Raw genomic sequence first — 11,856 nt, 5'->3', positions numbered from 1 at the left:
AGACTAAAAACACATCGTCTAAAAAAAAGACTTTTGCATAATCACCCTAGTTTAAAAATATATTTGAAACAAATAAACGTCACCCTGTAGGACTCTTCCAGCGCACCAAAAATTACAAAGATGAATCTGTTTGAATGTTTGACAGGAGATGACGAAGAAGAATAAAGTAGAATAAACATCAGGTAAAAGAAAGATATTTCAATACATACACGTGTGGTATGGTTGGCAATAAAAAACCCTAAGGCCACAGCATGTAAATTTTATGGATGACATCCTCTGCAGACTGGAAAAATAATGAGATAGGGCGAAAAAAAACAAGATGGTTAAAAAAATCTTTAAGATGACAAAAACGTTGTAAAACAAGAATTTAAGTGACAAAATATGGTATCACAGCCAACAAGGCATTCATTCCTGCATTCAAGAAGTGCACTGGTGTAGTAAAGGTGACACACGTGTGGTAGACTGGTATCACTAAGCATGTTGGCAACTACACTCATGACCTCCATATTGGTGCCACTCTGAAAACAAGCTAGCAAGTTTCACTTCTGCAACTACAGTCAATTATGAATACAATAATTAGGTTATAACAGAACCTTTTCACCCATTTTGATGTTTCTGGCCATCCCTGAAAAAGAAAAAAATCATGTTTTTTTTCTGAAATCAGGCGAAAACTAATGAGCGAGCGGATGTCATCCATAAAGTTTACTTGCTGTGGCCTAACCGTGGTATGATTGAAGTAAACCAGTTAAGTGAGCTATACTAAATGTTCCATGCGCTTGTAATGTCATAATCAGGTTGCTGCTCTTCGAACTGTGCGTTTTTGTATAATTCAGACTTATTGACATAAACATATTTGTTGGCGTTTCAGAGCACAATGAGTCTTGGTATGGATGACAGGTTAGTCTGGGAGTACGAAGGGTTTTATCCGTCTCTTGATGTTACCAAGGAAACCCTGGATTCGGTGTCCAACTTCGAGATTCGAGATGATGACATCGTTGTGGCAAGTTTTCCAAAGACAGGTACCTTTACACGATATCATATTTAACTGGGTTTGAATTTCAATAAAACGCTGCATGCTTTTACACCATTTTTTTTAAATCGTTAAGCCGTAATATCCAACACAAAAATTGGACTCACCCAAATTTTCGACTGAACTTCACCAGTGTTCGTCAAGGAATGAACAATCCACTGCTGTCGTGACCTCACTTTATGCAGATAGAACACGTGACTCAGTGAGCAGTGGATCATAAATTGCAGGAAGTCTATATCGCCCACCGTCTCTGTCCTGTGATGGCTGTAGAGCTCTCATGTAGATGGTTTCTTTAATCCCTCTAGCAAAACTTTCAAGTTATTTTTTTCTATCTTTTGCTTTTTTTCCAAGGTACAAACTGGCTGTTTGAGATTGTCGCTAAAGTCCTTCAAGCTGCAGGAAAATTAAACAGCAGTACAGACAGCTTGTTTGCTCCGGGGCCCTTGGAGTTGAAGTTACCGACAACTTCACAGCCAGGCTACATCGCGCTGGCAGGCATGCCCTCTCCTCGCATTTTGGCAACCCACTTGCCTATTGGGTTTGCACCGAATGGGATATCCAAGCCACAGAATAAGGTACGCAACCCAATCAAATTCAAACATGAATTGCGTCATACCAATTCCATTTGTTTAACCGTTCTCAAATAGCGCTTGACTACCAAGTCAACATCAGAATATTGGAAAATTGACACCTCATTTGTTTTGGTTTTTCTCACATTATTTTTATTATCTTGACTACTTGCTGAATTTGTGATATGTAATGTCAGAAATTAGGAAAAGAAACAACATCATGTCATCAAACGTGCTTTTCAATGGGAAGAAAGTTTCATTCTGGTCAAAAATCCAATAGGTGACGATCATTTTTACCAAAACATAATATAACATGAAATTGACTGTACTTATATAAGTCTGATGGCTCTTGGCAGGCAACGATTGGAAATGTTCTTTAAATTGACCATCAGAGCATAATAGCGAATTGAGCTACATTCGTAATGCACTAAATTTTGCACTGGATCTGATTAAAACCTGGTCAAACCTATATCCTTGCATTTCCTTAATCTTCAAGTACAGATTCGATTCCGGCTGCGGTTTCATGCATTTCTGTCGAGCCCGACAAAAATGCATGAAACCATTGTAAAAACTGCCAAATTTGCACCCAATATGGGTTTGCACCCATTTTCAGCAATCTCAATAAATTAACGTGGAGTGCTTTTTCTTGAGTCCTCTTTACTCTTCTTTCCATCTTGTCAAAAGAAATGCCTTAAAAGCATATACTGCTATATTTGTACAAGCGTATTCACATATATCTTAACTTATGAATATATTTTACTTGATTAATGTAAAAAAAAACAGGTGAAAGTCCTGGTGCCGATGAGGAACCCTAAGGATACTGCTGTGTCATTTTACCATTTTCTCAACAAATATGAGAAGCTGGGTGTTGCAATGGACGATATTCCATGGGAAGAGCTTGCTCAAAGGTTTACGAACGGAACAGGTCATAAGTTAATAATTTTACTAATGCCATATCAGCATCTTTTCTTTCTAAGAGAAATTTTCACATGGTTAACAAAATGAATCAATGTTGTTGTGCAATTTTTTTCCAAACTTTTAGTTGGATATTACTCATCTGTGTGATTCTACGTATAACTAACATATATATAAAATGATTGCATACATGACTTGTATTTAGTGCCATATGGACCATTTGAAGACCATGTCTTGGGCTGGTGGCAGATGCGTGACGACCCTAATTTGCTCTTTCTCAAGTATGAGGATATGAAGAAGGTAAAGTACACAAACCATTGGTAATCAACTGAAATGCATTCTAAAGCCATTGGCAAGATGTTGGCGTAAAACAACCAATTAGACTATTTACCTAATAAATTGCATCATGTAAGGTCACAAATTCTGTTTTTTTCATAATTTTAAATTTGCAATGTCGAATTTTTCAAAACATTCCTTCCTGCAATTCAGGTGCAAATAGAAAGTAGTCAATCCACCTAAGAACCCAATAACAATGACAATAAAGTCGTACCTTATTACGACACTAGTAATAAACATTGAAAAATACTGTATACTTCTGGGATCTCTATTAGATTATTGTATATGAATTCGCAGTTAGCTACACAATCTCCCCAGATTCTAAAAGTCATAACGCAACTGCCGTAGGTATGTATGATTTTTATGTGTACTATTTGTAGGACTTGCCGAGTGCCGTGAAGGCCATTGTGACATTTCTGGAGGTTGATCTGGATGAATCGACCATAAAAAGCATCGCAGAGGCCAGTACTTTCAACAACATGAAGGTAGATTTGGACAATTCCAAGATGGCTGAGAGACAGCTGATAGCTAGGAAAGGTTTGTATCGACGTTAACCCTTTACAGATCGGACTTTTTTGGTCAATCTCTGACGGAGTGGGGTGCTTTTGAGGCCCGCGTTTGAACTCATATAAATACAGGGCAATTGAATTTTTAGAGAAAGATGTAAAAGAAAAATATAAGGGTTGTAAGAACTTTGACGACATGATGACGTAATATGGCGTCACTATGACGCCTTCTATGTGGTTGCATTAACTGGAATCGTGAAAAAAATTATTCACAGGAAGCTTCGAGGTATGCAACAAAAATGTAACAGCCAGTATAGGTAACAGAATTATAAGTTCTACTGCGACTTCTTTTGTCAAAAGCACATCAATTGCGTATACAATGATGTTATACAAATTAAAGCAGGAGTCTTGGTCCGCCATCTTGGGTCCACCACCTTGAGTCTTCAGTAATAAAAAAAAGCCATCGAAAATAGAATAAAATGGTCATTTTCAATTTTTTTCGATTAAAAAAAGACAGGTCGGTACAATATTTAAGGGATAATAAGCTAGGTATACTTGATCTGATGTCCCGATATCTCAAATCGACTCCGATATACTATGAATATGTCCAAAATGTGTGCTACCGCTTTTATCATAATCAAAAGCGAATTCAAGTCAGCCCAAAGTACAATATTGCCTCAACATCATTGACAATGATGTATAATCATACATCTTTTCATGTGCAAAACAATGATTTAATGTCTGTTTATATCATTTCAGCTCTATTGTATATCCGCTTTTTTGCCTCCCCTTACAGGCATTGTTATGTTGGAGACTGGAAGAACATGTTTACACCAGAGCAGAGTGAAGCTTTTGATGCCTGGTATGAGGAGAAGTTTGCTGGGACGGGCATCACCTTTGACTTTGAATAAACCTGCTAACATTGCATCATTCGTTCAATGTGTAACGATTGCTTATAAAGTAACAACAGAAGAACTGTATTCTAGTTAAATTATTACTTTGTATTATTACTTTCTGTAGATCTTTACACAGTTTACTCTCGATAATTTGGGTGTGTAGTTTTAGTTTGTGTTCAAAATGACACTTCATCTTTGAATCAGATTTTATCAGCTATATGGTATTTTATGCGCGTAGGAAATAATCTAATTAACATCATATATTTGATTTATTTTGTGCACCTAATAATACTCCAATGTATGCTTGTTTCTTTAGAATCATAAAATCAGTCAAATACACTTTGTTCGCAAACAGAAATATGTAAAAGTATATAGTTATAGATATGCAGTTATGCGCAAAAGTATGTAAAGATATTATTAACCATATTATCATTCATGATACATTTACGTATCGGGCATTATGTAAAAGCTATTGTCACATTCCCATAGACCCATTTAAATATGATTTTCTAGACATTACAAACCATTCTATATGACAGAATGTATGTACGTATAGGGTAATCAGTGACATATTGTCTATCTATAATTCTTAGAATACAAACTAACTAATATTAGACAGAAGGTTTTGGGTTCTTATGGTTAAGTCCAAAGTTTATCCCTTCTAACATGCTTAAATCCAAAGTTGTTGTCACACCCGACATTTTTTTGCGTATAAAATGACCTAGTGGGGTCCAAACCAAAATGACCTGTATAATTTTATTTTGTGTTACATCTATAATTAGATATTCATGATTTATGCTAATTTGATAACATCATTGGTCAAAATGCAAGCTGGCGGACCATGCCATTAGCAATAGTAAAATCAGGTTACATTTACTCATATTCCGTCGACATATCTACTTTTTGTTACAAAACACATTCATATGAACGTTAAACTTATATAAGTTATAAGTTATAGTATACTTTCATTTGGGTTTTGGAATTGTGAGGTTGTGAGGTTATATGTAGAAAAAAAATTATTTTGGAATATTCAAGATTGCCGATCCAACATGGTGGATATATGACGTAACTTAACGACGTACAGGGTATCAATGCCGTCGTCATTGGCAACAGAGACTGATATACTTTAGATATCAACAAGATACTCTTATTAGTTAACGTTTTGCTTAATACCTTTATTTATAAAAAAATTCCCTATTTAGACTTTTCAGCAAAAAAATGCATTATTACGTCATAACTACGCCATATTGCGTGAAACGAAACGGAAATTACAGAAAAAATAAAACGCTACAAGTGCTTCATTCCCTGGAAATTTCATGATCGTAGCCCAAGCCATTTCAAAGATACGTGGTCCTAGGGGTGGGTTCGAAACACCACGACCACCACCGTAATAGAATCGAATTTGCATAATTAAGGAGGAAATTGTCTAACCCACTGTGTGCCATTATAGTACTATTGCAACATGTAAAATAGTAAATAAGAAAGAGAAGAATGTTGAGAGATAAATATTACGCAAACAATCAATGAGAAAATACTATAATCCTAATAATTTCTTGGCATTTGGAAGTTTTGTGCAGGTGAACATTAATGAGCATTGATTATGCAAATGCAGACCTCATTTGCATAAATTTTCATAAAATGCTATTAAAGCCTTATTTCTGTACATAGATTGCGTACGTCTGTTATCTGGGTGCAGGAGATGATCAACTAATATAATTCATGTAAATGAAGACCTTATTTGCACTTTTGATAACAAGCACAATTCATACACCAGATGTAAATGTAAAAATCATTTGCTAAAGTATAAGGCCGCAGAATTTTACGTTTTTTTAACTTTTGAATTGGGTTTGGCAGACATGGTTTATTAAAAGTAAACATCTCCTGCTTTTTTCAAAGCCTTTCATTCTATCGGACGAAACTTGATACGCTCGGATGTCATCCGCATTCAAGCGATCCCGATGATGTCACGGTGACGAAGTGTTAGGCAAAAATCAAGTGTAAGTTGTCAAACGATTGATTTACATATTAACCAGTAATTATATTTCAGCCATACCATAGGTATGGTGAAATATATTGTATTCGTAATGTTTCTTTCTTCTTTCTTTCTTTCTCCTGTCAAATCTTTAAATTGAATCAACTCCGCCGTTTTTTAACCGATTGACTTGAAATTTGGCACAAAGGTAGAGTAAGCCAATACCCTCAGGTGTTTTTTTTTTTCATTTTTTTCATATCTGCCTTTAACCCTCAAACACCCGAGTGGGGTCCATTTGGACCCCAGGCGTACATTTTGAAGTGCCATTTAAACATTTTTGATCTGAAGAAAAAATCCTTCCGTGACTTTGTCAGTCAATATATCTTATACCTTTTCCTAAGTTTTCGCAAAGATTGGTACAATAATGTTGAAATTATAAAGAAAGTTTGTGTTCAGTCCCTCTGGGGTCCAAACGGACCCCAGCAAAAATGTGCAGTTTTTAAAACAAACTTTGGAGGCTAACTCCTTAACCACTTATAGTATGACTACCAAACTTTTAGATGACAATAAGAATGTAAACCTTAATCCTCACAAAAATTTCTGTGTCATCAACATGTAATGAGACGACATTATGACGTCATTTACCTAATCAGGGCGGCCATATTGAATTTTTACCAATGACGTCATGAAATTAGCATAAATTATAAATTTCAAGTCATGAAAATTACATTGAATTTCATAGAATTTAATTGTTGTCAGAAAACAGGTGTAGTTTACCAAGAAGACCATGTTTAAATTGAAATTGTCAAATTTTGGCAAAAATATCCCTGTTAGATTATGGTTGCCATGGCAACCCCCAAAAATGATAAACTTACTTTATTGACTAAAAACTTTTGCGAACAATATTTTGTGATAAATTACCAAGTTTTGTAGCTTTAGCTCTATCCGTTCATGAGTTATGCGACATAAATGTTGCTGAGAGCCTCAAAACTCCCCTATCTGGTCGGAATAGGTTTAGTGCAAAACGTGGTCCTTCTGAACTTTTGCATAAATTATGATAATGAGTTGGAATTAGCAACACCTTAACATCTCAAAACATTCCTCTTAGATTGACAAAGCAATGTATATACAATGATCGCCGGTAAGAAATGGTACTGAGATTTTATTAACAAAACATTTTGGGGTCCGTTTGGACCCCACTCGGTCATTTTTGTCGCAAAAAAAGGTCGGGTGCTTGAGGGTTAAAATGATTTTATTGAGGTTTTGTTTATTTTTATGTATATTTTGGGCTAATGTACGCTGGCATTACAGCCGAATGACATGAAATTTGGTACAGAGGTGCCCTGATCATATGTCCATCCAGATTTAAGAACAGTTTTGACATACGGTACAACAAAATGCTTAACTTTGCGATTTTTGGCCATTTTTTGACAAAAAAAAGCACATTTTTGCCTCTTGTCCCCTTGTTTTACAACCGAATGACCTGAAATTTGGTATAAAAGTGCCCTTCAATTATGTGCACATGAATTCAATAACAGTTTTCCCATACAGTACAACATAATGCTTAATACTGCGATTTTATGGCCATTTTTTGACAAAAATTGAACATTTTTGGCTCCTGTTCCCTCGTTTTACAACCAAATGACCCGAAATTTGGTAAATGGTGCTCTAGATATTTATTCAAATGACTCGTGTATAATTTTTGGCATGGAACACTTTAAAATGATATATTTGGGAATTTTGGTGTCATTTTCCAATGACCAAAGGGGTCAACGACCTCAAGGCCTATTGTTGCGTGAGGGAGATGGCTGAAATATGCTGTAGTTGCTCTCAAGCAAATTTCGTCCTTTCTAGTTTTGATCAGTTTATTTGAATATCAATTCCAATGACGTCCTGGTAGGCACCGGCCCTCGAATACCCCGGATATAAACAACAACAGCTATCGCTCGTATTATGTAATCGACTCGTCGGCTTTACCTAACCTGTGACCTTTGAACCGTCTCGTGTTCCGCCATTGTTGTATTAGTCAAGTAGGTCAGTTTGTTTTGGGGGCGTACGTGTGTTAAACGACAGGTTAACTCAGAAATTGAACAGATTAAGATAATTTCTGGCGGCTTCTTGCTCACTGCTGACGTTTCTAGTCCCCAACAGCGATGTCGACTGGTAACTTCCACCAGACCGCATTTTTACACTCAAACATAGCCACAGCCGCTGGGTTGTGTCTGTTGGCTGTAGTTGTGGCACTACTGCTAAAGGTTGCGTGTGTTGTTCAGCGGAAACTCAGAGTGTTGAGGGCGCTGAAGAAGGACTTCCCAACCCCGCCAGGGGCACACTGGCTCCTGGGACACCTGGTCTTTGTAAGTCATATTTTCTTGGTTTTTAATAAGCCATTTTTTGGCGTCGTGTGCGGCGTAATTATAACTGGTAGAGTACAAGTGTTGCACTCGGAACCTAGAGGTCCCGGGACTTTACACAAACTTCCGCCTCACTTCACTCATGTGTAACAATGAATACGAGCGATCGCTGTTGTTGTTTGTATTCGAGGTATTCGACGGTTGGTGCCTACCAGGACGTCAGGAGATTGTAGTAAAACTTGCAAGGCTTCTCTTCATGGTATACATATATTATACAACACGGTGTAATCCGTATCACCCGACGGCCGAAGGGACCGAGGGTGATGCGGAATACACCGTGTTGTATTTTATTTATGTCATACCCACCTGAGAAAACTCATGTTTTGATGCGAAATGCGCCAGAAGTTTAACAAATTTAGTGCCCTCGTGTTGCAACAGCAATGTTCCAACGTCCGAATCGGTATTCGAATTGCCAACCGTGTCGTATTCGGCCCGTTCGAAATGGTTCGATTTACTCGAAGAAAACCTGTGTGATACGCCTTTCGAACCTGTTATGTGCGATACGGAAGTTATGGCGCGGTGCGGAACACCCGTATCGAACGTTTTCGCGTCACAGGTATGACATAATAGGCTATATACAACTTAGTACATGTAAAGATTCATATTAGCACAGTTCTGTCGATAATGAAGTTAAGATTTTTCAATTACCTAGCTTAATTGTCGTGTTTTATGTGCCACGTACACCATGCTAAGATAAAGTCCATATTGGCTTCGTGGTGGAAACTGAGATATTGCTTTCAACCTGTTTGTCCTGGGTTATATTCATATTAGATGGATCCCTATGGTTAGGGTCCATGTTTGTTCACGGGCTGTGTGTGATAACGGTAGACTAGCAGAATGCGAAGGTTGAGTCTGCCTGTGCCCAAATTTCCTTGGCGAGCCGGCAGGAAGTGAACATTAAGAATGACATGTGACCAAGAGTCTGATACGCAATGTGTGCAATACTTACTGTTTTATAACCTTTTTTCAAGAAACTTACAAAGATATGATTTCGTGTTTGTTTGTTTTTGTATTTTACAGTTCGCAAAGGGTGAACGGGAATTCGAAAGGATTTTTCTAGAATTTGCAATCCGATATCCACACGTGTGCATCTACATGAATGGTCCGCTAGATAGTTCACTGTCGGTTCATCACCCGGACTACATTAAGGCGGTACTACAACGGCCAGGTCAGCTCTTTAAACATTGATATCTGTAGTTTCTTCAAATACGAAGCCTGTTTCGTTCGTGTACGAAACATGTATCAATCTAAATTTCAGTTCTTGATCGTCTGTTTAAAAACAGTTACATTTACAGGGAAAGTAACTGTAATTGTTATTCCATCTTTCGTCGATACAAATTTTGGGAGGAATTTTTCTAAATGTTTAGACAATTTCTTTAAGGCTATTCATATTTTTTTTCATAATTATTTAACAGATAAGAAGGATGAACGAGTTTACGGCCTACTACGACCCTGGCTCGGTTAGTTCTTTCGAAGCTTTATTATTCCTCTGTCTTTTGTAACAAAGATTGAATACTGATATCACCGGATGTACAATCAACTACAATATTATGTCGAACAGAACATTAAAAGGCATACACAATCTTATAACCTTCTGAATGATTCACCGGAGCCTATAATACGTGACATAAATTGACAGAGTTCCACAATCTCTTGTTTTGAATTCTTTTGATTGTATGTGCAAATAGAAATTCGTAGGTTACGACGTATTTCAAGACTGTTTGAATTGAATAGCTCACTCAGATAGTAGCCTATGTTGATGTAGCCTACGCCCGACAAAGTAAAGATACAAAAACCGGAACTTCTGATGCAGTACCATGCATGGTCTTCTACGAGGGGCCCAAAGTTGACCTTTTGCCATTTTCTTCCCAGCTCCTACACACATATCAAATACAATTGTAATCTACTCAAAGCTTCTAAAGTTATGATGACCACAGAAACCCGGAAACAACACAAATACAGACACACCAAAACAATAACTAGACCGTTTTCTGTCTCCACTCATGTAACACACTGGAAGACTAAACTTAAGACTTTTCATTTACCAGGGGACGGCCTTCTGACCACCAGCGGTGCAAAGTGGTTCCGGAACCGTCGACTCCTCACGCCGGGGTTCCACTTCGAGGTGCTGAGACCGTACGTCAAGCTGTTTTCGGACAGTACAAATGTCATGCTGGTAGGTACAGAAAACGTCATGTAAGAATTATTTTGGTCAATTTCAACCAATGTATCTATTGATTGAACATCAACATACTGAATTTAAAGTCTTATTTTAGTACATTAGGTCACGTACCTTCAGTTATATGGGTGAAACTATTTGGGAACCCGAAAACTGATACGAGCGTGGCAATAAAAAAAATTGGCAAAAATGATTTTATTATGAAATCTTCGCGGTCAGGAAGGTTGAACAAAAATTACTAACCACATAGAGTAGGGCATACATGATACACGTTGATATAAGATTCTGCATTTTTGTTTCTTCACATATTCTTATTTTTATTTTTTTTCTACCATCCGATGAAAGGAAAACTGGGAAGAGTCTGGGGCTGGCACCTCCATAGATGTGTTTCAACACGTCAGCCTGATGACTTTGGACAGTATGCTGAAGTGTGCTCTCAGTCAGGACACCGGCTGTCAGAAAAGGTAACACAGAACGAGATTTTTTTTTCAAACTAACTGTCTTAAGATTCAGCCTTAGTTGCGAATGTCAGTGTGTAGAGTCAAGTAGAAGACTTAATTGTGCGTATCTATTCCAAAATAAAACAACAGGTGAACAAACGTCAATTAAGGGTTAATGACCCGCCCCGAGGTGTATATACCCCGAGGTGTAACGCCTGGTCCTTTGCTATAACCACCTAATGAAACCACCGAGTGAGCGAAGCGAAGCCTACCCAAACTTGCAAACTCCTGTATGACGCATAGATCCCTTGGTACTCCCTTGCGTGTGAATTGTGTTGTCGAATTTCTGAAAATTCACATTTGTTCTTTGGTACATACATTTGTAAGGAGATTACAGATTGCATTTTGAAACCAAAATTTCGACAGAAAATATTCGAAGCACTGCAGTCTTTGGCTTTATAGAACAACAAGTATCATTACCAATGTTTACAGAAGGAGCCATTTCCCCCTTGCAATCTGTATCCTCTGCTATGGTATATGTTTCGCTCCTTTTGATTGGCCAATGCCTGCAAATCCCTTACTTTATTGTGTGTATTGCT

At 37.4% G+C, this 11,856-nt stretch overlaps 2 protein-coding genes across 4 annotated transcripts in view; both read left to right on the top strand.

The window, feature by feature from the left end:
• Window positions 1-2,763: 2,763 nt before the first annotated feature.
• Window positions 2,764-4,267, top strand: LOC118432168 (sulfotransferase family cytosolic 1B member 1-like). Its single transcript, XM_035843697.1, has 3 exons — window positions 2,764-2,814; window positions 3,231-3,387; window positions 4,116-4,267. The coding sequence occupies exons 1-3, from the start codon at window positions 2,764-2,766 to the stop codon at window positions 4,265-4,267; spliced, it is 360 nt and encodes a 119-aa protein (XP_035699590.1).
• A 3,981-nt stretch (window positions 4,268-8,248) lies between these two features.
• The window catches only part of LOC118432328 (cytochrome P450 4F22-like), a 6,529-nt gene continuing 2,921 nt past the window's right edge, over window positions 8,249-11,856 (top strand). The window contains exons 1-5 of one of the 3 annotated variants that reach the window (XM_035843876.1): window positions 8,251-8,581; window positions 9,659-9,806; window positions 10,054-10,098; window positions 10,687-10,814; window positions 11,163-11,281. In XM_035843876.1, the coding sequence (XP_035699769.1) occupies window positions 8,378-8,581; window positions 9,659-9,806; window positions 10,054-10,098; window positions 10,687-10,814; window positions 11,163-11,281 (644 nt within the window). In that variant the 5' untranslated portion in view covers window positions 8,251-8,377. Of the gene's footprint in view, window positions 8,582-9,658; window positions 9,807-10,053; window positions 10,099-10,686; window positions 10,815-11,162; window positions 11,282-11,856 lie in introns of all 3 variants that reach the window. The other 2 variants (XM_035843875.1, XM_035843877.1) reach the window with 2 other exon arrangements.

This window comes from Branchiostoma floridae, chromosome 15 (assembly GCF_000003815.2).
Source record: "Branchiostoma floridae strain S238N-H82 chromosome 15, Bfl_VNyyK, whole genome shotgun sequence".
Lineage (NCBI taxonomy): Eukaryota > Metazoa > Chordata > Leptocardii > Amphioxiformes > Branchiostomatidae > Branchiostoma > Branchiostoma floridae.
The sequence above is the reverse complement of the archived record's forward strand: the minus strand, read 5'-3'. Positions and strand labels throughout refer to the sequence as shown.

What these genes read in the sequence shown, in the direction of transcription:
- LOC118432168 (XM_035843697.1), top strand. Translation starts at nt 2,764, where the DNA reads ATGCGTGACGACCCTAATTTGCTCTTTCTCAAGTATGAGGATATGAAG. An exon ending in AGTATGAGGATATGAAGAAG is followed by an intron (nt 2,815 to 3,230) that starts GTAAAGTACACA and finishes TACTATTTGTAG; the next exon opens with GACTTGCCGAGTGCCGTGAA. An exon ending in ACAGCTGATAGCTAGGAAAG is followed by an intron (nt 3,388 to 4,115) that starts GTTTGTATCGAC and finishes ATATCATTTCAG; the next exon opens with CTCTATTGTATATCCGCTTT.